The 26,990-nt window shown below is 35.4% G+C and overlaps 2 protein-coding genes across 2 annotated transcripts; both read left to right on the top strand.

The window, feature by feature from the left end:
* The first annotated feature begins 10,608 nt into the window (after positions 1–10,608).
* LOC130729764 (uncharacterized) lies at positions 10,609–12,198 on the top strand. Its single transcript, XM_057581602.1, has one exon. It carries the CDS (start codon positions 10,755–10,757, stop codon positions 12,057–12,059), a length of 1,305 nt encoding a protein of 434 aa, XP_057437585.1. The 5' UTR covers positions 10,609–10,754; the 3' UTR covers positions 12,060–12,198.
* A 10,159-nt stretch (positions 12,199–22,357) lies between these two features.
* LOC130729763 (protein AUXIN SIGNALING F-BOX 3) lies at positions 22,358–25,151 on the top strand. Its single transcript, XM_057581601.1, has 3 exons — positions 22,358–23,320; positions 23,650–24,145; positions 24,230–25,151. Exons 1-3 carry the CDS (start codon positions 22,866–22,868, stop codon positions 24,995–24,997), a joined length of 1,719 nt encoding a protein of 572 aa, XP_057437584.1. The 5' UTR covers positions 22,358–22,865; the 3' UTR covers positions 24,998–25,151.
* The last annotated feature ends 1,839 nt before the right edge of the window (positions 25,152–26,990 follow it).

Here is a 26,990-nt window from a genome sequence, read left to right as displayed (position 1 = left end):
AATGTGGGACTCCAACTCACACTTGAACTCTCAACATAATGTCTCTGACGCATTGCAGCCTCACTATCGCTTCGTCGTGCGACACCCCACTACTGCTATGTCATCATTGCTCCTGTTTTTTTGTGCCTAGAGCCTCTACTAGCTCAACTTTGATCTCCAAAACCACTTAGATTGAGAGCCCGTCCCATCGTTCCTGCTCAACCTTTGATCTCTAAACCTATTTAATTAGGTTATTCATTGACTTTTGTGTGTCTACTCTTTTCTATTTGGCTCCTCACATCGCTTCTTTGATGATATGAAACAACTCTAAGTATGGTTGTTTGTCTTAGGATCATGTATTTTAATTTGATTATATGAAATTGTTTTAATCATGTGTAAATGGAGGTGATTATTTGTCTCATGATGATGAGTTTATGTAATGAAAAAAATTAAAGAAATGGTATGATGGTTGAAGAATTTTAGTACATAGTTGTCTTGTGTTTTGATCTATTGTGTGAACTGAGCATGAATGAATCCTTTTTAAAGAGAAAAGTAGAGGCATTAATTATGGTGAAATATGGTTAGAATATGTTGACTATTGCAGTCAATGACGGATGTATGTAGAAGACTATGAGGGCACATGCCCTCACTTGATTTTTTAAAAAATCATTAGAAAAAAAATTGAGTAGTAAAAGCATGTGGTTTTTTATGGTTCTTTTGATAAAAAATGCTCTCACTTGTGTTTCACATTGCTAAATGCCCTCACTTGTATTCCACATTGCTAAATGCCCTCACTTGAGTAGTAAAGGTGTGTGGTTTTTGATGACCTATTTGGTAAAAAATGTCTTTACTTGTGTCCCATTTGGTAAAAAAATGCACTCACTTTTAATAGTATATATTAAAAAAATTTATACGAATTTATACGTGTATATTGCCCTTACACCATCAAATTTCTGGATCCGTCACTGATTGCAGTCATACTTTCATGAAAACATTTAAGAGCAAATGAGCAATAAATAGGTTTGAGGTATGACGATGTTATGTTACAAAGCTTGTTTGGATCATCAATGACAATTGTGTCTCTCATGTTAAAAAGAGTGATCATGGATCTCCTTGATTAGTAGTTAATTCATCTGAAAGAGATTAAAATCTCATCTCAAGCTGTTACTAACCAAATTGAATTAGTGGAACGCGATCCATCATGTTCATTACTGATGATGCTTAGTCAATTCATTTTTATATATACAAACATCAGATGATTATAAACTTCTCACAAGTCCTGGAGAAACGAATAGTACTGAAATTTGTGGTAGGAGTATCCAGTGATAGGAGTGAGATACTTTTCATTCTTGACGTAACTAAGGCGGAGAAAATACATTCAATTCGGAATCAATCATGAATTACGGATCAAACTCATCATGCATATTAGTGATGGTTGCAGTGCTAATACATCGATAAGAAGATACTATAAGGTCATCTTGTGAACACCTTCGTTAAACTTCATATATAAGCGGGCATATTATAGAGGAATTATTCATGTAGAGTAGCCATCAATAAAGTCTCTCTACTTAGTCCACGTAGTCATAGATGCACCAATGGAGGTAGTTTTCTCGAAATTGCGTTCTTCATTTTTTTTTCTTATACATCACTTAAATTCTTTTAGGGAAACGAAATTTAAAGTTATATTATTTAAATTTTTTCTTCCACACAAAAAAAAAATGTTGCCTAATAATGAATGTACAAATGAGTTGACATGAGAAAGTGAGACAAGAAAGTGAAGAAACATAGCTGCTGATAAATTATTTTTTTAACTACTTTTGTCATTGTGTACTATTTTTCTTATCTCAGGATACAATTATTTGTGATGTACTTCTAACTAGTGGTGATTAATTTAGTTGATATTGAGATCTTATGTTCACTCATTAATATCAATATCAATATCAATATATATTAGAAAAGAACAACTTCTAGCATGACGTGTCGCTCTCACAGGCCAAGTTAGTGACGTGTCGCTCCCAGATTAATTCTCACCTAATATTTTACATGTAAGCTCTTTCTCCTTGGCCCCACTTACCACATGTGCCCTGATTTTTCCTTACCTTATTTCTCCTTAATAAGAAAAATACATTTTTAAATTTTAGATTTGATTAGGATTTAGGTTTTTTATTTCTTGATTTTATCTTAATTTATTTTTGATTTATTTTTAGAGTATTAATTAATTTTTATGGTATTTTTATTGAATTTTCGGATTTTTAATTAATTCCGAATTTTATGAATTTTTATTGTGATTTGCTAGATTTTGATAGTTTTTATCTATATTTATTTAGTACATTTTTAAATTTTAGATTTGATTAGGATTTATGTTGTTTATTTCTGAATTTTATCTTAATTTATATTATTATTTATATTCTATTTTATTCGTTTTTCTTAATTTGCATCTAAAATTTGTGTCCTATGTTATAGGAGGTGAAACATTGATCTGTGTATGTTTTGATTAACCTAATCATTGTCAGTGAAGTGGATTGAGGGAGTGAAAGAATTGAGGGGAGAGAAAGTAGAAGTTGTAGATTTTTTTCCTTGCAACTTTTTTATTTGGTAATTTTTCCTTTTTGCCTGCTTCTTGCACCGAGGAAATTAATTATTATTGTTGGTGCTTGCCGTTACAACTACAGAACTACATATCATGGATGAGATTTTACTGCTTATCTTTGTTCGCTCAAGCTATACTATTGAGGTTAGACTTTTAAAACTGGTGCTATCCTTTCTAATATGCTAAACGCCTAAACCAATGTTCTAACAATAAATTGATTTCCTTGGCTTCCCTGGAAACATTTGACATGAATTTATCCGTAGGTAGAGAACGACAATGAGGTGCATACCTCTTTCTGACTACACTCTCTGATTCTCAGCTAGCTGAAGATGAAATTAAACATGATTGATGACTCAAGATCTTATCTTGCTCTCATTTCAAGTAAGCCACGAAACATGTGAGACCAGTACTCATGGAGGTTTTTCTCAGTCCATTATATGTATATATTCACCATATAAGAGATAGAGATGTGTGTTTGGTGTTGCACTACTGTGATGCATATATTCACCAGATAAGAGATAGAGATGTGTGTTTGGTGTTGCACTATTGTGATGCATATATAGTTTTATTGACTTAGTTCATCAATTCTACATCTATCTATCATCATTACATATATTAAAAGTCACTTTTCGAAGGCAATATTAGATTTTATAATTAATCATTGTTCTACTATAGTTCAATTAATCAAACTTTAGTGTGATTGGAAGTCTTGCTTGCATGAGTGTGTAATTATCACATTACGATTTAGTATCAGCATATGTTTTTGATTTGGTTATTGTACTTTCAACAACAGTGCTACATAAAGCAAAGAGTTGTTTTAGCCATTCAACAAATATAATGGGTCTAAAATTTCTAGAGGGATTTTCTTCCATTCATCTTCTTTAGTAGCATGTGATTAGTTTCCCCTTACAAATAGATCTGATTGGTTATGGAAACCACTGGAAGGCCATAGCCAAAAAGTGGCTTCAATTCATTCTTTGGCATTCATATCTGTCTGCAAATTTGATTGCTATCTTTGCACTATCATAGCTAGATTGATGCTACACATATTGCTATTATGTTTGGTGGTCTTTACTTTATCCTACTCTAACATGTCTATCAATCTCACTTCATGAGTTCTTGATTTTTTGTTACTTAGAATGCAGATACAGCTGGAAGCTGCTGATTTAGAAGCAAGTTTCATTTGAATTAGCATGAGTTCATATTGATTCATGTTAAAGTTGGACAACAATCAGGAATAGCACCTAAGATTGCTGCTGATTTGGAAGCAAGTTTCATTTTATTTTTTAATTAGAAATAAATATTTTAATGATTTAAATTCAAAATGTGATACCTTCTTACTTTATGAAGTGCTTTTTTATGCCAGAGAACAGACTCTGGTTGCAGTGAAAACAAAATTTGCATATGATGTTAGGTACTGTGTGGAATTTGTGAGTGTGTTTGTGGATAATTTATAAGAAAAACGGTGGTGATAGTGAGGTAGAGAAATCTGAGAGAGATTTTGATGTAAATGGAGATTTTTCTTTCTTATGAGATTGGACTTTTAACCCTTATCCACACCATTCGAAATTTCCATTACTATTATTTTCGACACTTATGTCACTGACAAATAATAATTAGGTTCTGATGTAATGTATATTCTTTGTCATGGAGAATTAAGTAGTTGTTTTTAAGAGTCTTTTATATATAATTCAGATGCAAACAGTATGCACTCAGCTATCACTTGAGCACTAGAGCAAGTAAAGGGAGCATACTACGACTGCTTTATTATTCTGAATTTTTTTATCGCAGAAATGCTCCGGTAAGTACAACAAGCTCAAAAGCAGAATAACATGATGAAAATTTTAGATATTATTAATGAACCAAACCTTTCAGTTCCAAACTGTCAAGACCTTCGCTAGAAATTTGTTCTAAAGTACGCCCATTAGTACTACTATAAGAGCAAAGCAACATGCTTCTTATATTGGGAGATAGACAAAAGCAAAGGTTGCCTTAGTAAGCTTTCTCACCTGGATCAACAGAAAAAGCAACTGAAACTCGATCGATGAAAGTTGGAATGGCAAGGTTTACTCTTAAAGTCTTCGGCAGGAGGAGGATACAAGAGATCGACCCTGAAGCAAGCAAGGTATGGTGGGTGTCATCATCTTCATCGATATTACCCACCAGATAGACTTGAGAAAAGACTTTCAGGCATCCTGAGAGTAAGGAGAAGTTGGATCTAAATGTATTAGAAAGAGCCTAAAAGCTTTTATATATAGGAAGAATATTTTACATGAAAATACTTCTACATAAAAATAAATGTTAATAAGATTTCATCGGAATTTTTTTTTGTTACAAGAAAAACATAATATAATATAGTTTGATGTTAATTTTTTACTACATAATAATATAGTCCACTTTAATTTTTTTGTACAAATTATTATAGGAGTTAAATTCTCCTACGGGAAGAAATATATTTTAACAAGAAAGTACCTTCATTAAGTATTAATTAATTTATCAAATACAATAACAAATTTCGCGGTACATTCTTTTTTTTCTAAGATTAAAATGTGTTCTGAATGCTTTATTGGTGATTCTTCATATCTATAATTTGTGTTATTGTCTTTAGGCTCATGAAGAATGTGAAACAACTTCATGTTGATATGAGTCAAACTTAGTTTATTTTATTGTGTAAAAAATGAACTCGCATAATCACGTACATAAAGAATCTTTTCTCTTTTTTTCATTGTAGATTAAATCAGCTATTGTTTATTAGCCATTATTAAACCACATCCCATAATATGTTTTGCATAATTTGAGATTTGGTTAACCAATTTTTTTATTAGTTATTCAATTGTACGAAGTTCAATCTATGCAACAAGGGTTTTAATTTAAGACTTTTTATCCACTTTGCTCATTATTTCACACTCTTCTATTTCATCCGTTGTTTATTATATTTTTAATGATCAAGGTATTAATGGACCTATCAAATATAATAGATGTATTTCCCGTGCAACGCGCGGGTAAAAAACACTAGTTATATTGATATAATGTTTATTATGATATGTGCCATTATGTTCTGATTTTCCCGTGATGTGCACATTATCCTTAGCTTGTTGGTTGATTGTCAATGTAAACTAATTGGGATAACTTACATAATTTGCTAATAGCTAGTATAGATCTTAAATTGGTGCTTGAGCAGACTAAATATCACTCCTAATTTGAAGATATATACTGACATATTAACTCCAATCTAGGGGTAGGAGTGTTTACCCTGGTCAAGAATGATGATCAAATGGCAAAATTTAACAAACATTTTATAAAGTAGCGATGTATAAGTAGTAACAAAAACCATATAAGTTAGATTAGGAAGTTTGAAACAAAATTTAAGTGTAAATTTGGGATTAAAAAGTCATACATTTATCAATTAAAATTATAAGTTTTGAACATATAGTAAAAGTAAAGAAATGCATGAAACATTGATTTTTTTCCATGAAAAAACAGGGTTTGCACTTTGCAGAACCCCCAAAAAAGCACACTATTTCAATTCAATCTTGACGGTGAATTTAGGAGTAGTCATTTTAGAAGCAGTTGGACAAACCTCTTAGGAAATGCCTGGCTTTACAGAATGCAGGGTGGGACTCGTCTTTGTCCAAAGGGGTGAAAGGATCAGCAGCAGAATCTTGGACTTAATTTGCCAGGAACAATAATAATAATAATAATAATAATAATAATAATAACTTAGCCTCAAATTCAAATTGACATTGCCAGTAAAATACAGAGAGTGGTGTAAAAAAAAACAAAAACACAGAGAGTGGTCATCTGAAATCTTTCTCAGGGCTATATGCAGGCCTGCCCTTGTTGTATCCGTTGGATCATCTCAATGCTTTTAGATTCTACAGAGTCAATGTTTCTGCATCTTGATAATGACACCTAAATATTAATTTCCCAAATCAGAATCAAAATATCTATGTTAAAATGACTGGTGTATTTTTTTATAAAACAACGACAGAATCAAAATATCTATGAAAGATGACTTTATGTAATGATTTATATTAGAAAAAGTGACTTATTGTATGAATTTAATAACTTAAAACATAAATAAATTAAAATAAAAATAGGTAAGATGTGCTTGAATATAAAATTGTACATACAGTCACGCCACAAAAATTAAATTTATTGATAAAGGAAAATCATGATCGCGTAGAAAGGTGAGTGACATTTGGCTTGCTTGAACCGTAATGAAGTGTAATTTGACATGGCATGAGACTGAATTCAAAAGGCAATGCAGCAATTATACATTTGGGCATGAGATATTGTTTTGGTTCATGATTATACACATACGATAAATTAGTAACAGAGGAATTAACACAAGTACAATTTTGCTTAATCGAGTTATGATTATGTGAATTATACTTTTCATGAAAGCTTTAGCAGATTAGTGGCGCACCCAAAGGAACATTGCAAAAATTAATGTGAACGGTGAGTGAATTGGAGGCATGGACCACATGAACATATGTATGAATACAAAATTATAGTGAACAGTCGCAAAAATTATGAAAAATTACTTCTGTTTACCGTGGTTTTCACTCACTAAACATGCACTAAAAGAAACTAATATCACTGCTAAAAGTTGAAGAAACAAGATTAATTGTGGTAAATTAGTCAAAGTGATAAATGATTACAAGGTCACAAAGAGCAAGTAATGAAAGGGTCATTGCGTGAATCATGATATGGCTTTAGTTTGGGTGAGTCTTTTGCAAGCTCTTATTATATGTAATAAGATAGGATGGTTGTTGAACAGAAAGGTTATTTTTTCAACCATAAAATCCCAAAACTTTAGGGTGAAAATTATGCAGGTCAAAGCGGCAAAAGTTGTGGCCGCGGTCAAGCCGCGCCTGGTGCTGGAGAATAAAGCAAGCAACTTTGTCAATGAACTATAGTTGTATTCATTCATCATATTTTCCTTAATGCATTGTGAGTTAGGAGAGATTTGGGTGAGAAAGAGATAGAGATAGGAGAGAGGCTACCCAACCTCGCTCATATTTGGTTGGTTAGAAGAAAGGGGAGAGAGATGTGGGGTCATCATCTCTTTCACACTCTTTAGAGCAACTCCAACGCTGGTTTCTTAACCAGGTTGGAGGTGCTAAGAACCGTTTCTTAGCTTTTCAAGCCATTGGAGCTTGCTTAGTTGGCAGTTTCAATTTCTTAACTACAGTCCATGGTTGCTTCTGCAAGCAACTTTGCTTTTTCAGTTTCTTAACTAAAATAATATATTTTCTCTCACTCCCCCAACAGCTTTCAGAGGCAAACATAACAGAAAAGATGAAATTGAACAATTCAAGTTCAACAGAGACATAATCAGAGGACGGAAATTGCAATTTTATTGAATGAATTGAAACTTTACATGAAGAAATTGAAACTTAAAACACAAAAATTGATATTTACATAAATAAATAAAAAAATCTTCTCTGGTGAAGTTCTGGAAGCTCTGATCTGAGAGTATTGGCCCTTGCATGTGTGAAAAGGAAGGATTTTTGCAAGCTTCAAGGCTTTGAAGCTTGCAAACAGGGGTTGTGGGGGTCGGATTGAGGCTGTATGGTGGCGGTGGTGGTTGTTTGGTGGCCGATGGTGACTGCATGTGGTTGTTTGGTGGCGGCGGTTGATGTTTGGTGATCGGTTGGGGCTTTGGAGGAGTGGACCAGAGAGATCGAGGGAGAAGAAGTGAGGGAGAGAGGAAGGAGAAGGGGAGGTGTCGAGAGGAAGGAGAAAAGGAGAAGTGAGGCAGAGAGGAAGGATCTGCAGGTCAGGGTGAGAGGAAGGGGAAAAGGAGGCGCTGCAGGTCAGGGAAAGAGGAAGGGGGAAAGAGGAAGGGGGAAAGAGGAAGGGGAAAAGAAGAAGGTGAGTGAGAGCTTGAGGAAGAAGGTGAGTGAGAGAGGTTGAAGAAGAAGCTGAGCGTGGGAGAAGAAGAAGCTGAGCGTGGGAGAAGAGAGGAAGAAGAGAGGAGCGGCTAGGGTTGAGGGTTGGGTCTGAGGGTGAGAGTGAGGAAAAATAGATTATATAGTGGGTGACCGGCTGAGCCGGTCATCCCACCGGCTGGTGCCGGTTTTCTGCCCGTTTGGGCTTTTTTTTTTTTGAATTTTTTTAAATTGACCGGTTTGACCGGTTTTTCTGCCCGTTTTCTGACCGTTTTTTCAATTCTCCGACCGTTTTTTCAATTCTCAGATTCTTTACCTTATATATAGTGCAGTAGACCATTTGAAACACCAACATTTACTCCCACAATTTCTCTCTTGTCCAAAAATTCTCAAATTTCTCACAATGTCTAATCCTTATGAGCAATATTATCCACTGCTCGACAATGAAATACCTCCTACAAGTGAAGGTTTGCAACCTTCGCCTATGTTTCCGCCACAAAACCAACCTCCGCAGATGATTCACCTGCAAAGCCAACCTATGATGGTGTTCCAACAACAAAACCAACATTCGCAGGTGATTCGCCCGCAAAGCCAACCTATGCCGATGTTCCAACAACAAAACCCACATCCGCAAATGTATCAACCACAAAGCCAACATCCGCAGATGTGTCACCCTCAAAACCAACCTCCTCACACCGGTGGTAATGTTCAAAATCCTTCGTATCAAATGTTTCCACAATCGTTCTACCATCAAAACCAACCTCAGGGTCAAATGGGATCATATCCATCACAAATGTCTTATCCAAACAATCCACAATATTGCATGTATCCACCACAATACCAAGCACCTCCTACTGGTAGCAGCAGTAGTTCAAAAGTCTCAAGTACACAATGTGAGGCTATGCCCGAGGAGCCTGAATTTTCTACTCAACGGGGTCTAGATGATATTGATCTTGAAGAATCCGGAAATAAACGCACCAAATGGAGTGGTAAAGATAATATACTTCTTCTTCAGTCATGGCTCAACGTTTCTACCGATCGGGTCGTGGGAAATGAGCAAAAGTCAGATTTGTTCTGGAATAAGATTCGAGCCCAATATGAGGAGTACCGCGACGATGCCTCTCCTTCGAGGACATGGTTATCCCTGAAATCTCATTTTAATAAATTGAATGCTGATCTTCAAAAATTTGTCGGTTGCCACACTAAAGCCGTCAATCATTGGAAAAGTGGACACTCAGATAAGGACATCATGGCTACGGCGCATCAATTATATCATGTAGATACGGGTAAAGATTTCAAACATGAGAATGAATGGCGGTTGGTGAAGGATGAACCAAAGTGGAAGGGAACATTTATGACAACCAGTTCAACGAGGCAGAAGAAGTCAGTAGATGGGGTGTATGCAACATCGTCTGACCGGAGTGCATCAATCGAGGGCGACGAATATGAGGCCACACAACCAGCAACCCGCCCGTTGGGAAAAAAGAACCAGAAAAGGAAGGCCAAAGTAGGAGACACAGCTTCAAGTGATCTCGATTATGTTCCTAACTCCGAGATGATAGCCATCGGGAAAGCTAAACTGGGATTCCTTGCGAGTTTTGAGAAGCTCAAGACTGAAGAACTGGAGGTGAGAAAGGAAAAAAACAAACTTCAAAAGGCGCGGTTATTGAAGGAATACAAAGATATCCTTATGGAGGACACATCTGAAATGAACGAGGTGCAGTTAGCAACGCATCAGCGCCTAGTTGAATTCGCCATGAAAGAACTAGGAATGTCTTAATTCTTGTTGTTGTCTTTCTTAGCGTGTGCCAATGTTGTGATTTTAGCATTTCTACTTATTGATTATGCATTAGTGTTGTAATTTTAGCATTTCTACTTATGTGTATTGCATCAGTGTTGTAATTTTAGCATTTCTACTTATGTATTCTGCATTAATGTTGTAATTTCAGTATTCGAATTTTTCTTAATGTGTACTGCGTTTCTACTTATGTGTTCTATATAGCCGTTGGGGAATATAGCCGTTGGGGAATATAGCCGTTGGGGAATATAGCCGTTGTGGAATATAGCCGTTGGAGAATATAGCCGTTGGGGAATATAGTCGTTGGGGAATATAGCCGTTGGGGAATATAGCCGTTGTGGAATATAGCCGTTGGAGAATATAGCCGTTGTTGTTTCTCTTATTTATACATGTCATATTTCATTCATCTCAACATTCAAGAGTTGTTTTGTCCTCTCATATTTTCTTCCTCCTATCCAATTACACTGATAGTTTCTCATTGTGTCATAGAATGGATCCAAACAATATGGCCGACTTGGACATTTACGACGTTGTCATTGACGAACTTATCAATGACACGACTATAGAAGATATGATGCAGGAGGAGATGGAGTTTTATCAACGACGTGCCAACACCGTTAGGCCCAAGCGAACAAGAAAGGTGATAGAGAGAGATCGTGAAGCTGGGAACGAGCGGTTGTGGAATGACTACTTCTCCGAAAATCCTGTGTACACGGAAGAGCTTTTCCGACGAAGGTTTCGAATGCGAAAGCATGTGTTCCTCAGAATTGTAGGGGCCCTTGGGTCTCATGACCCGTACTTTTTAATGTCTGTCGATGCAGTTGGAAGACAAGGCCTGTCACCATTACAAAAGTGCACCGCCGCTATTCGTATGTTGGCGTACGGATCACCTGCTGACAGTGTTGACGAGTACGTTCGAATTGGTGAAAGTACTGCAATTGAGTGCTTAAAGAATTTTGTGGAAGGTGTGTGTGCAGTATTTGGTGGAACATACTTGAGGCGCCCGAACCAGGAAGACATTACCCGCTTACTTCAATGGGGCGAGTCTCGTGGATTTCCAGGTATGTTGGGTTCTATTGATTGTATGCATTGGGAATGGAAGAATTGTCCAGTTGCGTGGAAAGGTCAATTCACCCGAGGTGATCATGGAAAGCCCACAATCATGCTTGAAGCAGTGGCATCACAAGACTTGTGGATTTGGCATGCATTTTTTGGCATTGCAGGTTCTAACAATGACATTAATGTGCTAAATCAATCTCCGGTTTTTAATGAGGTTTTGAGTGGAAATGCTCCCATGGTGAACTTTAGCGTGAATGGAACAATGTATAACATGGGATACTATCTAGCAGACGGTATCTATCCCCCGTGGGCTACATTTGTGAAGACCATCCCAATGCCGCAAGGAGAAAAAAGGCAAAAATTTGCGAAAAGACAAGAAGGAGCAAGAAAGGACGTTGAACGTGCATTCGGCGTTCTCCAATCTCGGTTTGCAATAGTTCGTGGTCCATCACGCTTTTGGCATCCGAATGAGATGAAGTCAATAATGTATGCTTGCATCATATTGCACAACATGATTGTTGAAGATGAGCGCAACACGTACCGAGGTAATTTTGTTTATGATCAGGTCAATAATGACATATTGGATGCTGAAGTAGTAAGTGGTCCTATTCCCGCTTTTAGAAATATCTTGGAAAGAAGAGCACATCAAATTGATAGGTCAATTCATCACCAGCTTCAAGCAGACTTGGTGGAGCATATTTGGCAGCTTCCCGAAAACGAGAATAATGAAAATTAACCTTCAAGTGTTATTATGTATTTCATTTCAAATGTATTGTTGCTTATTTTTCATTGTCATGTATTTTCTTTCGTCTTTATTTCTATCATTCAATAAAATTGTTTTTGCTAGAAATAACACAATGTACTTTTTTATTTTTGTTTCAAGTTAGCATGCCGATATTTAAATTTAATTGTTTTAAATATTAAGTAAAATTAGTAATTAATAATTAAATTCGTATTAATTTTAATTAAATTATTTTTAAGTTGAAGTATTGATTTAGTATTAAATTTTAAATCTAAATTGAGTGAAAATAAATATTATTAATTTATGTTGTATGGTGGGACACGGGTGGGACCCTTCAAATAGTAATTTAAGAAACCATGGGTTGGAGCAAAATCTGCTTCAGTTTCTTAGGAGTTTCTTAAGTCTGATGTGGCAGACAGGGCCCACAGGAATAGTGCTGAATAGTGCTGAATAGTGTGTTAAGAAACCAAATAAGAATTTTGGGGTTGGAGTTGCTCTTAGTCACTCTTTGGTTTAGGAGAGAAATCATAAAAGAGAAGTGTGAAAAATATAATAGATTTTATAGGTGGTTTTGTATGATAAAGAAAAGAGATAAAACTACTTTTTATATTTTAAAATAATTTTATTCAATAATAAAGCTTTTATACTGTCTTTGAATGATAGTTCAAGTGGTAAGAGATAGTGGACATATGAGTTAGGTAGGAAGGTCAAGGGATTAATTCCAGATGCTGCAATTTATTTTTCCGATGTAAAAAAAAACCCTAAACCCTGAACCGTAAACATTACCTCCTATTCTCTCCAATTTTGGGAAATTATAAAGAGTAATGATATATACACACCTCATTTTTTAAACACTTCATTTCCACCTATTTTTATTTCTATCTCTCTCATCTTATCATCTATCACATCTCATATTTTCTCTCTCTTATTTTTTATTTTCTTCCTATCTCTCTCACCATTCTACCTCTCCACCTCAAAAGAGAGGTGTGGATGAAACATTATCCAATTAGAAAAAGTGGGGGTCTCACCCGTATTCTCTCTCTCCTCATCCCAATGTTAAATAAGGTTGATTGTTCTCTTATATAATCTCGTATTTTCTCTTTCATCTCTATTTGACTATTGTAACTCTCTAATTAGGAACAAAGCATTCAAATTGACAGGAGACTAGGATGAGTATTGCATGCTTTTTAAATTTTCTTTTATGCATCTTTCAGTGGTGTTCAGAAACCACCGGCCAACAATGTTATTTCTATTTCCTCTTATTGATGGACCAGTTGGAAGTACGACTGTTAGGAATTAGGGTTAGGACTTGCTTCCATATGGTCTTCGAACTTGCAACGTCTCCAAGAAGGGAGCTTAATGCCATTAACTGCATTTGACCGTTATTTGTACTTGAGAATTTTTTAGGTATCTACATTTAAACTTAACAAGGTAATATTGACACGTCTTTAAAGCCTGAAGAGGTTAAGAACAATACTTTGGCAGTTTATGCAAATTCCATGCCTTCATCATTGACAAGAAAGGGTGTGTGCCAAACTACGCTTATCGGCGATGCAAAGCCACCAGTAATGTGTGGAATAAAAAACAAGCATGAGTCCATATTTCTCGAATTTGAAGAGATCTCACTACCACAAAAAAGGCCTTGGGTAGCGGTTCTGTTATGAGTTGGGTAGCGGTTTTGCGACCGGTGCTTAAATCAGCGTTGCTAAAGTTGGGTAGCGGTTTTTAACCGCTACCCAATTAAAAGATGGGTAGCGGTTCCGCGAACCGCAACGCATGGCATTAAATGGGCAGCGGTTGAAAACAGCTACGCATCAAGGAAAAAACCGCTATCCTATATTTAAAAAAAAAGGAGAACCGCTGCCCAACTTATTTTAACTTTTTTTTAACCGCAGCCAAATGAATCAAAACATGCAACCAAATGAATCAAAACATGACTAAATTAATATTGATACCCAATCTATATAACTCTGCTGAAATCAAACAAAATAAATTCAACAATTTTGAGATCCCAACAATAAATAAACTGTATCAGCAAAAGAGGTAGAACACTCAATGACATCCTCTCAAGAATCTTTCCCCACCAAAGCTTTGCTAGACTTTGTCCGCCCAATGATATCAACTTCTGCAACATTTGAACAAATCTTCCCACCTTCACTGCATAGAAATCATGCAAAAAAACCACAATTAATTATGATGAATCTACTGATCCAGAATATTAGATGAATCATGATGTGCTCAGAATCATGAGAAGCAAAATAAACCTACATTAGACCAAACAACCAGCTAGCTAGCTCTATGAGTAACACTAAACAACCAGTTAGAAGATAGACATTGCACACTTCTAATAGATGTCTTATCTATATTTCTTAATGCTCACACTCAGCCAAGTAATTATGCTGATGCAACACATAGAAAAAGAAAAGCTATCGACATTAATAATTTTGGTGTCAATTACCGATGTAAAAATCCTCCAAAGTTACTGAAAGGTTTATATTATTTTAGATGAGCATAAACAACTAACCTGATCAAAAACTTCTTCCCCTTCTTTATTTTTCCCCTTCTATATTTTTCTTCTTAACCAATTCTAACTCTTCAGCATAAAAATCTCCAGCTTTGGCGCTCTCTTTTCTTGTACTAGAACTTGCTGTGATCACCTATTTTATCTCATCAACAATGGATCAGGCCTGCTTTCATTCAAAAGCACCCAAGAGATTTAAAAATGGAGCAAAAAGATGAGAACACGTACAAAAAGATTTTTTACTGAATGCACTACTAAAGACAACTAAGGGACGAAAGGACGGAGATAAAAAAAAGAGCAAATTATGACCAAGCATTTCATAAATAAAATTATTAACCACTCATGCACAACAATAAACAAAACCAATCAACGCACTTGAAATTGAAGAAACAGAGAGCAATAAATATAGTGAACAAAGTGACATGAAAGAGAAATAACTCACCTAAAAAAATGCAGATGAGTGTCAATGGTTTTACACTTGATGATTTCAACCCTGCCATTTAAGACAAAGTTCACATTCACATAACCATTGTTTTGCTCTCAATTGGTTAAATTATGCTGAAGATATCTGTAGAAGCTAGTTTTTTTTATACCTTGAGTGAGTTACCACCAAGCAAAAGGGTGATGCAAGGAATTGTTGCATTCCTGCAAAGGAACAAGTTCAATCAGATAAATGTTAATAGGACTTAGAAATTATAAAAAAAAAGTGGAAACTTTAGAATAGGAACAATTTTGTTTTATGAGCAAAAAAGCACATACATACCCAAGTAATTGAAGAGTGTCTTGGATCACTCTTCAAAGTATAGCAATGATCTCAGGTTTCTACTCTCTTTTCTTGGATCTGCCTTATAGGGCTGACCTGCTAGCATATAAAAGTGATGTGCTCCATATCAGCAACCCAAGAATATGAGTAGGAGAACCCCTTTAACTTGCATCTCAACCAGTTCCAGGATTTCAATTTAATTAATTCAACTGACTTGTCCTTATTCACAACAGCAGTAGCAGATTTAAACACAATTTCATTCAACTAACCTGTCCTTAGCCTCATATAACAGGATCAGTATTTTGCGCACATCATCTTTATAGACAAATAATTGAAAACCACTATGAACAGTAGGCCACATTGCTCCAGGCTTAGGCTTTATTTCTTGCCACAGCAGCAGAAAATCAGATTGGTGTTAGTCGCATTAAGGAACACAAGATCAGACATTATTACAGCATACGAAACTTGCAGTAGCAAATAGCAATTAACATATTTATTGTAGAATGTCACCCAAATATTTAAATGTATTTACCTTGACTTGATCCAGGTCAAATACAAATAGATCATTGTAGTACCTACATAACTGATGAAATTATGGAATTGAAGTTATAGGTTATTAGATAAGGAAGGAGGGAAAGGAAACAATAAAGACTTCAGATTGTAAATTGTAATTATAGCTCAACACAAAAAGTCGAAGGCTAACCCTTATTTAAACTAATACTAGACTCCTAATTCTAAATAAATATGTATTGCCGACATTAAAACAGATTTTAGCCCCTCTTCTAACAAAACACATAAATGAGACAATTCCCTATATGAGAACATAATCAAATAGCAGTATAAAAAAATAGCAAAATCACTTCAAGTGTCTATAAATAAGATGAAAGTAACAAATAATACAGATATGCACAAGCAACCAGCCAAAATCAAAATCAAGCCAGGCAATCTTCTAATCATCAAATGTGCTCATGATTCCTCTAAGAAAACTAGCCAAAAGCAAAATCTTACCTTCTATTCAGTGCCGGTGAACAGAAACAGAAGCTAAAACCAAACGAAATCGAAATCAGAGGGAGATATACACTTCAAAAATTAGTTGAAGACAAAGTGAGAGAGTAAGGGTTTCGCAAGAAAGGGAGAGTGAAACCTGAAAAGCGGATGAAGCTCTCGAATGTCCTAAGCAAGTGCTACCGTAAGAGTCCGCAACTTCGTCGATCTAGAACCAGAGCTACCCTGAGAAAGCACTTCGTGAAGAACAAGAGCTACCATCACGATGGAGAACGGTGAGGGTTTGGGGTGCGAGATCAGATGAGATGTTCGATCGTGAACGGTGAGGGTTCGGTGGGCGAGACTGGAAGAACGGTAGAGTAGAGACAGAGAGGGGGAAAGGGGAAAAGATTGGCGCAAGTTAGGGTTCCAATAAATAAAAAACAAAGACTGGGTAGCGGTTCCAATAACCAGTACCCAACACCGATAAAATATTATTTGGGTAGCGTTTCTATTATGAGATCCTCTTCTTTTCCTATTTTTTTCATTTTTACAACACTTAGGTAGCGGTTAACAAGAACCACTACCCGGAAGGCGCTGCCCAACGGCCTTTTTGTAGTAGTGTCTCAAAAAGTGGTGGGTCTCACCCAAACTTTCTCTACCTCTTATTCTAATGCACCACCAAACAAGGGTGTGTGTTAGCTCTTCACTCTATCTCTCTTCTCTAACAAACAAAGTATAAGAATGTATTTGTCAGAGAAGAATTTGAGAAAATAGAGATATGCGGAAGAGACATAGAGGAGAGGTGAGGAACTCACCTTACTCGATGAAAGTGAGGAGAGAGAGGGAACCATAGAGGTGGGTCCCACCACCTTTTGGTGGTCTTTCCCGTTTGTGGGGAAATGTGAAGCATTGTGTTTTTTTTTCTTGTTCTGTCACTTTATTTGTTGTTTCAAGTGTTAGTAAGTGTATATCAACTACCATAAACTAATAAAAAGTTTGATAAAATATCAATTTCGATGTCACTATTTCTCTTCTTTTTTTATCATATCAAACAACATGTCAAATATATTATATTTCTCATCTCTTTCTCTCTATTCACCTTCTCTTTTCTCTCATCTCTATTTCTCTCCTAAACCGAACATGTTCTTACTCTCTAATTAATTTCTTCACAATTATGATATCTTTCACATAAACTGATATTACCTTTCACAAAAACTAATATGATCGATGATTTACACCTTTCAAAACTTATGAACATAACTCTCTCCTCCAGAAATTAACAAGTGAATGCTCAAATTTTTCAAGGACCAATTGACTGTTTAGTAGAAGATCGAAGCATGTGATAAGGGATATTATTGTCATCACAATCATAAAATTATACGTGGTTTAACGAACTATAGCTCTTGTCCTCTTGTAGATGGTCTTCAAGTAAAAAAAAGTGTAATTCTCTTTTCATAAACTAAATTTACATTCTTTTTTCCTGCAATTTTCCTTTGTTGACAATTACGTATCGTCTTTTCTGGTACAATAATTCCATAACATTTTGATCTGGCATATTCTATTAATCGATATAGTCCTAAACTAGTATTTTTTAAATTGAACTATCTTACTCTTAATAATATATTTTTAAATTTTTGGGTAACATCTCACAAGTGTGGCTCTTTTTTCAAACATTAATTAAAAGCTTATTTATTGGTATGCAATATTAAGATGATAGTACTAACATTATTCATTAATTGGTACTAACATTGTATTGTATAAATATATCTACCAATTCACTTTTATACATTAAAATGATGAATTATTTAACTGATCATCTTATAGATGATGCATAAGACCTAATAAGAATGTGATGTATAAACTATATGAAAATATTTAATTCATTGTCACCACCAAGACCACCCTCCACCTCACCACCATTTTCTCTACCACCACCACAAATGTCACATTCATTCACCATACACTACCGCTACGGCGCTACCCCTGTCGCTGCACCACTATCACTTTCCAAACATCACCATCGTCGTCGCAGCCCCCCGATCGCCACTGCCGCCACCACCAATTTACAACATTGCTGCTACCACAATACTCTCCAACATTATCACCCTCCACCACTCTTTACCACCATCGTCATCGCCACCACCACTACATACTGCCACGACCCACCAGCACCACTAGAACCACCCATCCACTGTCGTCACCACTCAGCATCACAACTTCCATCGGCACAATTCCATTACCCTCATCATTGTCATTACTATCACCACCACTATTGTACTTGTCACTGTCATCACTACTTCGATTGCTGCCATCATCCTTTATATCTACTAATATCATCCTCATTTTTATACTATTTATTATCATTTAATATTTCACGAAACATAAATTATATTAATTTAAACAAAATAATAAGTTATACTATATATATGACCAAATATTATATAATATTACATTTTTATCACGTTTAATATCATCAGCCCTTATATTATAGAACACAAAGCAACACCAAAGACCAAAGTAATTTTAACAAATTAAATTAAATACATGTGCATTCAATAAAATAAAATCTGAAGGTGTGTAATCACACTAATGATTTTTCTACACGCAACAAATGCTAGAGAACAAGTGTATAAAAACCTAACAACTCATGGAAAATCTTTGTGCAGTCACAGTAGTCCCTTCAAATTGATTTAACACAAGTAAAAATGTCAGCAAAGACATTTGCACTTGCACATATTGCACATGTGCTCACTCACATCACACAGAACAAATCTTTGCTTCAATCAGTAATAATAAACTAATGACAATAATTTCTCCCTCATCACACCCTACCTGGCTACTGTAATCATCACAAGCATGAAAAATGATGAGGTAAAAATATTCACTGATAATATTTTTCTCGAGAAACAAACACCCATTTCTACCCAAAAAAAAAACCTCCATACCTATTTTTTGGCACTGCCACCTCTACACACACCCACTATCATTGCTTTATTATTCCAAAACAGTTCGTTTTCTAGTGAAAAAATAAAATTAAATCTGCAGTCTCTCTATCCTCTGTGGTGGTCTGTACGGTCCCTATCATGGACTTGGACTGATGTGATGATCAAAAGTTCAAAACGTAGTGATGTATCCGATTACGTGGTCCTGTTGCGAGGGTACGGTGCACCGTAACACACTGAATCATCAAATGATCCAAAGGGCAAAAAAACGAAACAACAAATCATGCGTACGGTATAGCGTAGTGACGGTAGTGTTAACATAATTTGGACCCGTAACTTGCAATTAATATTTTCATTTATTATACTACTTGGAATTCATGCAAAAAGCAACTCTGATTTTTTCGTTGTCACATATTTTTATTTCACTGAATTTCGTGATCATTTCAAAATGAATTTACTAATGAGTTTTTTTTTAATAAGGCAAAGATGTATTAAAAGGGAGTACAAACAGGGGCGGATCCAGACCTTATATATCAGTGTGGCTAAACATAAAATAAATTATAGACTAAAATATATTGAAAACGAGAAATGTTATAGATAAAACCATGAGAAAAAGTTTCTCATGAAAATAGTGGAGTTTACAGTCCAAGAAAGACTAGGCTTACAACGAAATATAACAAAAAAAACAAAGTGAAAATTAGGCTTACAAAAGTACAGTAAAGAAACATGAACAATAAAACATGGAAAATACAATAGGAAGACAACAATCTATACTACACTAATAGTGGAGGCCAAAAAATATGAGGTGCATGAGAAATCCACAGCAGCACATAGTAGGTTACTAGTGGCGGAACTAGAAAAAATAATATGAGGGAGTATTTTAAGCATAAATTAAAATTTTTAATTAGCAATAGATATATATATGCACACAATATAATAATTAAACTAATTCATATACTTATTGAAAGTTTTCAATTTTTTTTTCTCGGGTTATTTTTATATATAATTAATTCTTTTATTTTCAAAAGTGTTTTTATTAAAAAAGAATACTCTTAATTATTAGTTTTTGAGAGAAATTTATATATTAATTTTATCCTCTAAGACTATTAGCTTTCCTCTTGGAATAATAAAAAATATTCTAAGATCATTACATTTTCAACACTCATTTTTATACGTAAAGGAAAAGAAATTATTATGATTGTTTTGATACTTGCACTAATTAATTAATAGTATATAAGTTACTAAGACATACTCCCTCCGATCCTATTTATAAGCAACAAAAAAAAAATTAACATAATTTAAGAAATGTAGTTAAACTAGATAAAATGCATTAAATATGTCTTAAATCAAAATAAACTTCCAAAATTGTCCTTTGTTATTAGTGTTGGAAAGTGGGAAAGAGAGAGAATGATTAATGAGACACATTTTACAAATTAGAATTAATAAGGGCATTATTGAAAAAAAATAATTAATATAGCTCAAACTTTCATTTGGTTCTTATAAAAAGGACCAAAATTTTTCTTCTCTTTCATGCTTATAAATAGGACCGGAGGGAGTAATAAGTAAAATAATATACACGAAATCTTGCAAAAACTAAAAAAAAGAGGTCAGCTGGTATTGAACCCAGGACAGGCTGACAAAAATGGAATCGGAATTCCACTAGAGCAAGACCATTTATGTGACATTGTATTCACCATTGTATATAATCTTGCTAGGAAAACATAAAAACTGGCAGCGACACCTTGCCTTAGAGTAGGTCTGCCCATGAGTACAAATGGTTCTCCAACCCACAAGTGCAAAACAAAAAAATAAAGAGAATTAACAACACTTACCTCTAATTACATTGTACACTAACGTATCTACCATTATCTCTAAGTAATATCAGTTAAAATATAAATTTAAATGACTATTAAGGTTATAAATTTATGAGTTAATGGTCAAATTAGTTACTGAGTTTGTAAATGAGTTTTACTTTAGTCTTTTGAGGAAAAATGATATTTCGTGAAGGTAAAAAACTGTCAGTAATTGTAAAAATAACCGCCACCAAACGTCATTTTTTCTCAGAGAAACTAAAATCAAGTACGCTTACAAATTCAGAGACTAATTTGATCATTAACCTTAAATTTATTTATTACGTTAATTTTTTAAAGAATTTTATGGCATAAAAGATTATAAATATAAAGAAGAAAACTTACATAATTTTATTTTTATTTGCACCAAAAAAAATACAGTACTTTGTCCCTAAAGACAAACCTACATTCATTTTCTTATTTTTTTCAATAGTTAAATGTTAGTTATTAGTAAATTAATATAAATTATCCGTTCTAAGGGTTCAAACCTTGATCATTCACCTAATTATCCTTAACTCAATCATATGAGCTACTCATTCCTCAATACAATAACTTTTTACTTTTTTGTTATTAGTTAACAGTAAAAACTACAACTGTTTTTTTATAGGCAAATGTTAGTTGTTAGTTAGTAATTTCTCATGATTCGAAACCCTTCATCTTTTACGTTTCATCTCACCTCACTTTTATGTCCCCTGACTCTTAATAGCCTGTTTGGTTTTCAGTTGGGTGGGTGTATGTAAAAGCACATTCACTCAACCCAACAAGTGCATTTCGTTGGCTAAATGTGCATTAAAAATCGTGATCTCGAATTCCAATTCTTCAAACGGACATTCTACTGAAAACCAAACAAACACTAACACTTGAGTTATAAATTAAAGAAATACTTTTGAATTATTTAAAGGCAAGAAATAGAATTTAAAATGGAAATCATCAACATGATGGAAATTGGAAAGATTACAAGAATGGCATCTTGGTAGTTCTCTCTCTTTCCGTTTTCTTTCCCTCGATTTTCTCTCTCTTTGGAAACTCTTTTCCTTTTGGGTGGTGTAAGAGCAAGACTGCTCACTTCGAAAGCAGTGACAAGGACACATGCATGTTCATCCACTCAACGGTCAAGATTCTCTCCCTTCATCAAAATCGACGCCTCTCATTTCACCACCAACCATGGTTACCATTTTCCTAACCATGGTTAAATAATCACTCTACCAAATGTGTCTGCTTTCTTTGTTTCACTTCCAATTTCACTCCCTTCTCTCTCTCAAATCTCAATATGCCTCTGCACTTCAATTCTCTCTTCTTCTTCTTCTTCCTCACTCTCTCTACCCTCACAATGCAATTAGGGTTTTCTGCAACCCCTTGATTTCCTCAGATCTATCCAATTTCGTTTTCTTCTTATGCTTTTAGCAAACCCAGAATCATTTTCATCGTTCTCACCATTTGATTTTGGATTTCTGTGAAAATCGTGTTCTCTTTTGTTACTAATTTGCAGATCCAAGCTAGAAATGATGAATTTTCTATGAATTGATTTTTAGGGTTTTTTTTTAGATTCTAGATTTGAAGATCTTGATAATTTCACACTCATGTATGAGGTAAAGATCTGTTTTTCTTGCCTTTGATTCAATTGGGTATCTCCAAGTTCAGATCTTTTTTTCTTTCCCTTTAGAATGAAAATTTTCCGGGAAAGTGGGGTAGTTTGGATTTTCTCTGAGTGAGGGTGAGTGAGAGAAAGGGGTAAAAATGATGAATTATTTCCCCGATGAGGTAATAGAGCATGTGTTTGATTATGTGGTGTCACACCGTGACAGAAATGCGTTGTCTTTGGTGTGTAAAAGCTGGTATAGAATTGAGAAATCTACCAGGAAGAGGGTGTTTATAGGGAACTGTTACTCTATTAGTCCTGAGAGATTGATTCAGAGGTTTCCTTCTCTAAGGTCTTTGACTTTGAAGGGGAAGCCTCATTTTGCTGACTTTAGTTTGGTTCCTCTTGATTGGGGTGGTTTTGTGTATCCATGGATTGAGGCCTTGGCCAAGAACAAGGTTGGATTAGAGGAGCTTAGGTTGAAGAGGATGGTGGTGTCGGATGAGAGCCTGGAGCTACTTTCTCGTTCTTTTGTGAATTTTAAGTCGCTTGTTCTTGTTAGCTGTGAAGGGTTCACTACTGATGGCCTTGCTGCTGTTGCTGCCAATTGCAGGTGAGAATGGTTTTTTGGGTTTGGATCTTTTGTTGTTGGTGTTGTTGAATAAGTGTTGTGATCTGAAGTATTTGTTTGAGTACTTGTTTTTTGTTTGTTTGTCTTTGCTTGCATTTGATGAGGTTTTTCTGTACAATTTTGATGGTATCATGTTGTTTTTTGTGTTTTGGAGGCTGTACGGTTGAAGGTATATCACAGCTAATGGATAGAGAAAAGAAGTACAATTAGCTGAGCAAACTTAATTATTTGACAAATATACAAACCACTTACCCTTAATTATTTGTTCTTGACTGTCCATATTGATTGTGTTTTTTACTTTTGAAATGCAGGTTTGTTAGGGAGCTGGACCTGCAAGAAAACGAAGTTGAAGACCAAAAAGGCCAGTGGCTTAGTTGCTTTCCTGATAGCTGTACATCACTTGTCTCTCTCAATTTTGCTTGCCTTAAGGGAGATGTTAACTTGGGAGCTCTTGAGAGGCTTGTGGCGAGATCTCCAAACCTTAAGAGCTTAAGGTTAAACCGATCTGTGCCCATTGAGGCACTCCAAAGGATATTGATGCAAGCGCCCCAACTAGCTGATTTGGGTATTGGATCATTTGTCCATAATCCTTTTTCAGACGCCTTCTCAAAGCTAAAGAATACCATTCTTAAGAGCAAGTCAATTACCAGTTTGTCAGGATTTCTGGAAGTTGGTCCTTTCTGCCTTCCAGCTATGTATCCAATTTGCCGGAATTTAACAGCCTTGAACTTGAGCTACGCAGCAGGCATTCACGGCAATGAGCTAATCAAACTGATTTACCATTGTGGGAAACTTCAGCGCTTATGGGTAAACATACCAAGTTCTAAATCTTATAATTTCATTTATTAATTCTCATATTGGTGAATGTCAATAATTCCTAGACTTGTGCAGATAATGGATTGCATTGGAGACAAAGGACTGGGTATTGTGGCTAGTACATGTAAAGAATTGCAAGAATTGAGGGTTTTCCCATCTGCTCCCTTTGGAAATCCTGCAGCTGTCACTGAAAAAGGACTGGTTGCAATATCAGCAGGTTGCCGCAAGCTTCACTCGCTTCTCTACTTCTGCCACCAGATGACAAACGCTGCCCTCATAACGGTGGCCAAGAACTGCCCGAATTTCATCCGCTTCAGGTTGTGCATCCTTGACGCAACAAAGCCTGACCCCGATACAATGCAGCCGCTGGATGAAGGTTTCGGTGCTATTGTGCAGTCTTGCAAGCGGCTGAGGCGGCTATCACTCTCTGGCCAGTTGACCGACCAGGTGTTCCTCTACATTGGCATGTACGCTGAGCAGCTTGAGATGTTGTCCATTGCGTTTGCCGGGGAGAGTGACAAGGGAATGCAGTATGTGTTGAACGGATGCAAGAAGCTTCGGAAACTCGAGATTAGGGACTGCCCTTTCGGCAACATGGCACTTCTGGCGGACATAGGGAAGTATGAAACAATGCGATCCCTTTGGATGTCATCCTGTGAAGTGACTGTGGGAGCATGCAAGGAACTCGCGGAGAAGATGCCGAGGTTGAATGTGGAGATCTTCAATGAGAATGAGCAAGAAGAGTGTAGTCTGGAAGATGAGCAGAGTGTAGAGAAGATGTATTTGTACCGTACATTGGCTGGGAAGAGGAATGATGCACCAGAATATGTATGTACTTTGTAGGTGCATTTTAGGTCATTTAATTTAATTTCTTGTTATTCAGCGGTTTGTACTTGTTTAGGAGGACTGATTAATGCAATTTTAGCTGGCTGTAGTGGTTTGTTATTTCCATGGACTTGCTAGGTTTATACATATTAGATGCCTTCTCTTTTCTCTATGGATCTATGTTATTCCATAACGCCACTTTTGTTTCTGAACATGTTTAGACTTGAGTATTTGGCTCTTCTTTACTTATTGGATTCATGAGCTCTCTCTCCAAGTATCTTCATCATCCATATACCTTGTGTGGTAAGCCCTAGGCTTTACCACTACACTTGGGCACCTGTTAATAGGGGTGTTAATTGGTTTGGATCAACTTGACGATTCAAACTAAGCTCTATTTACATAATCTTCAATTTTAATTACACTTGTTGAAATCAGTTAAGTGTTCACATTTATTATTTTCAACTTGTCCCAACCTGGACTGGTCTCGCCCGAAGCAGGGCACCTCCACTCAGAAGGATCATCGACCTAGGCGGGTCGACTCCTTAGGGCTTAGGCTGAAACCTAGTGAGTTGGGAGGCCCAGTAGGGCGAAGCAGGGCCCAAATATAGACTAAACCCCCTTACAGCCGCCCCACTATTGAATGAGGAGTTTAGTCTTTTATAGTGGGGTTGAAAGACTGATTATTATAATATAACTTCAAATCTGTGTTAAGTTAACAGTTGATATGTTTTGAGTGTCTGTTCGGAGTTAAAGCAAGACTCAGTATCGGTCGGGTGTAGTTAACCTAAGCAACACCCTTACAAACAAATTTGTGCTTTTGATTTGAAATATTGTGATCGTTATAATTTAACTTCAATTAAAGAGAAATAGAATCCAAAACTCACTTTCAACAATATCTTTTCAGCCATCATTGAAGGATTCCTGTGGGATATTACTCTCAATTTTGTGAGACCTACAAGAATTTTAACCTTTTTAAAATAATGTGTGGAAGTGTTGTTTGTAACACTTCTCTCAATTAAAGTGTGGATACTTGGAGTGTAGACAAGTATTAACGCTGAACAGCTACTACAGAAAAAAAATTGACATGCTTTGGCTAATTTTTTCATACATTTTTATTAGTCTTAGCCTAGTTATTCTCATACCCGGTAGCTCTAAGACTAATCACTCGCTCTCGTCCACGGTCATCACATTAAGCTATAGGAGCTAGCCAAAGAGTTATTTTCCATAAAAATTCATACAATTAAGGATGTTTGTTGAATTAAAATAGTGGTAAAAAATTAATTACATCAATAATCAATATGAATTGAGATAAAGGATGATGCACCGATGTTGTCAAGTTTTTTTACATCGTCAACTAATCAGATTTCAAAGATGTGACACATCTATTAATGAAATTAAATAAAAAGATTTTCTCACATTCTTGAAATCTGATTGATTGATGGTGTAAAAAAAACTTTACACCGTCAATGCATGGAAATTAAACTCATGAATTTTAACTTATTCAGACTATAATCTTATAATGTTAACTTGATCGTACCCTTGACCTTTAAACAAATTCAGGCTATTTAGCAATTTTCATTATCGAATTAATCTGTATCTTTTTTTTGAATGTGAATTAATCTGTATCTCATTCGCTTGTTGTACAAGATGAAATCTCTTTTCTTTTCTTTTTTGTTTTAAAAATACTGTTTTATATGTCAGTAATCAGTATAGTGCCTTCATGTCCTCTTCATCTTATTTTTTTCTTCCTTTCCAAGTTACATGCAACATTTTTCACTTCTTTTCATTTCACCCTACCTCTCACCTCCCATTTCTAATTCATTTGAACAATGATGAGTCTCATAATCAGAGCTTCTAACAAGCATCCAAGCGTTTGAACAATGATGAGTCATAATAAGAGCTTCTAAATTAAAATATACTCATTATGTTACATTTTTATAATTTAAGCTCTTTTTGTTAAACAAGCTAAAAAAATATCCTTTCTTAAATCACATATTTAAACTTAATTAAT

This window comes from Lotus japonicus, chromosome 1 (genome assembly GCF_012489685.1).
Source record: "Lotus japonicus ecotype B-129 chromosome 1, LjGifu_v1.2".
In the NCBI taxonomy this organism is placed as follows: Eukaryota; Viridiplantae; Streptophyta; class Magnoliopsida; order Fabales; family Fabaceae; genus Lotus; species Lotus japonicus.
Note: the sequence above shows the minus strand (reverse complement) of the source record. Positions and strands in the feature narration are given on the sequence as shown.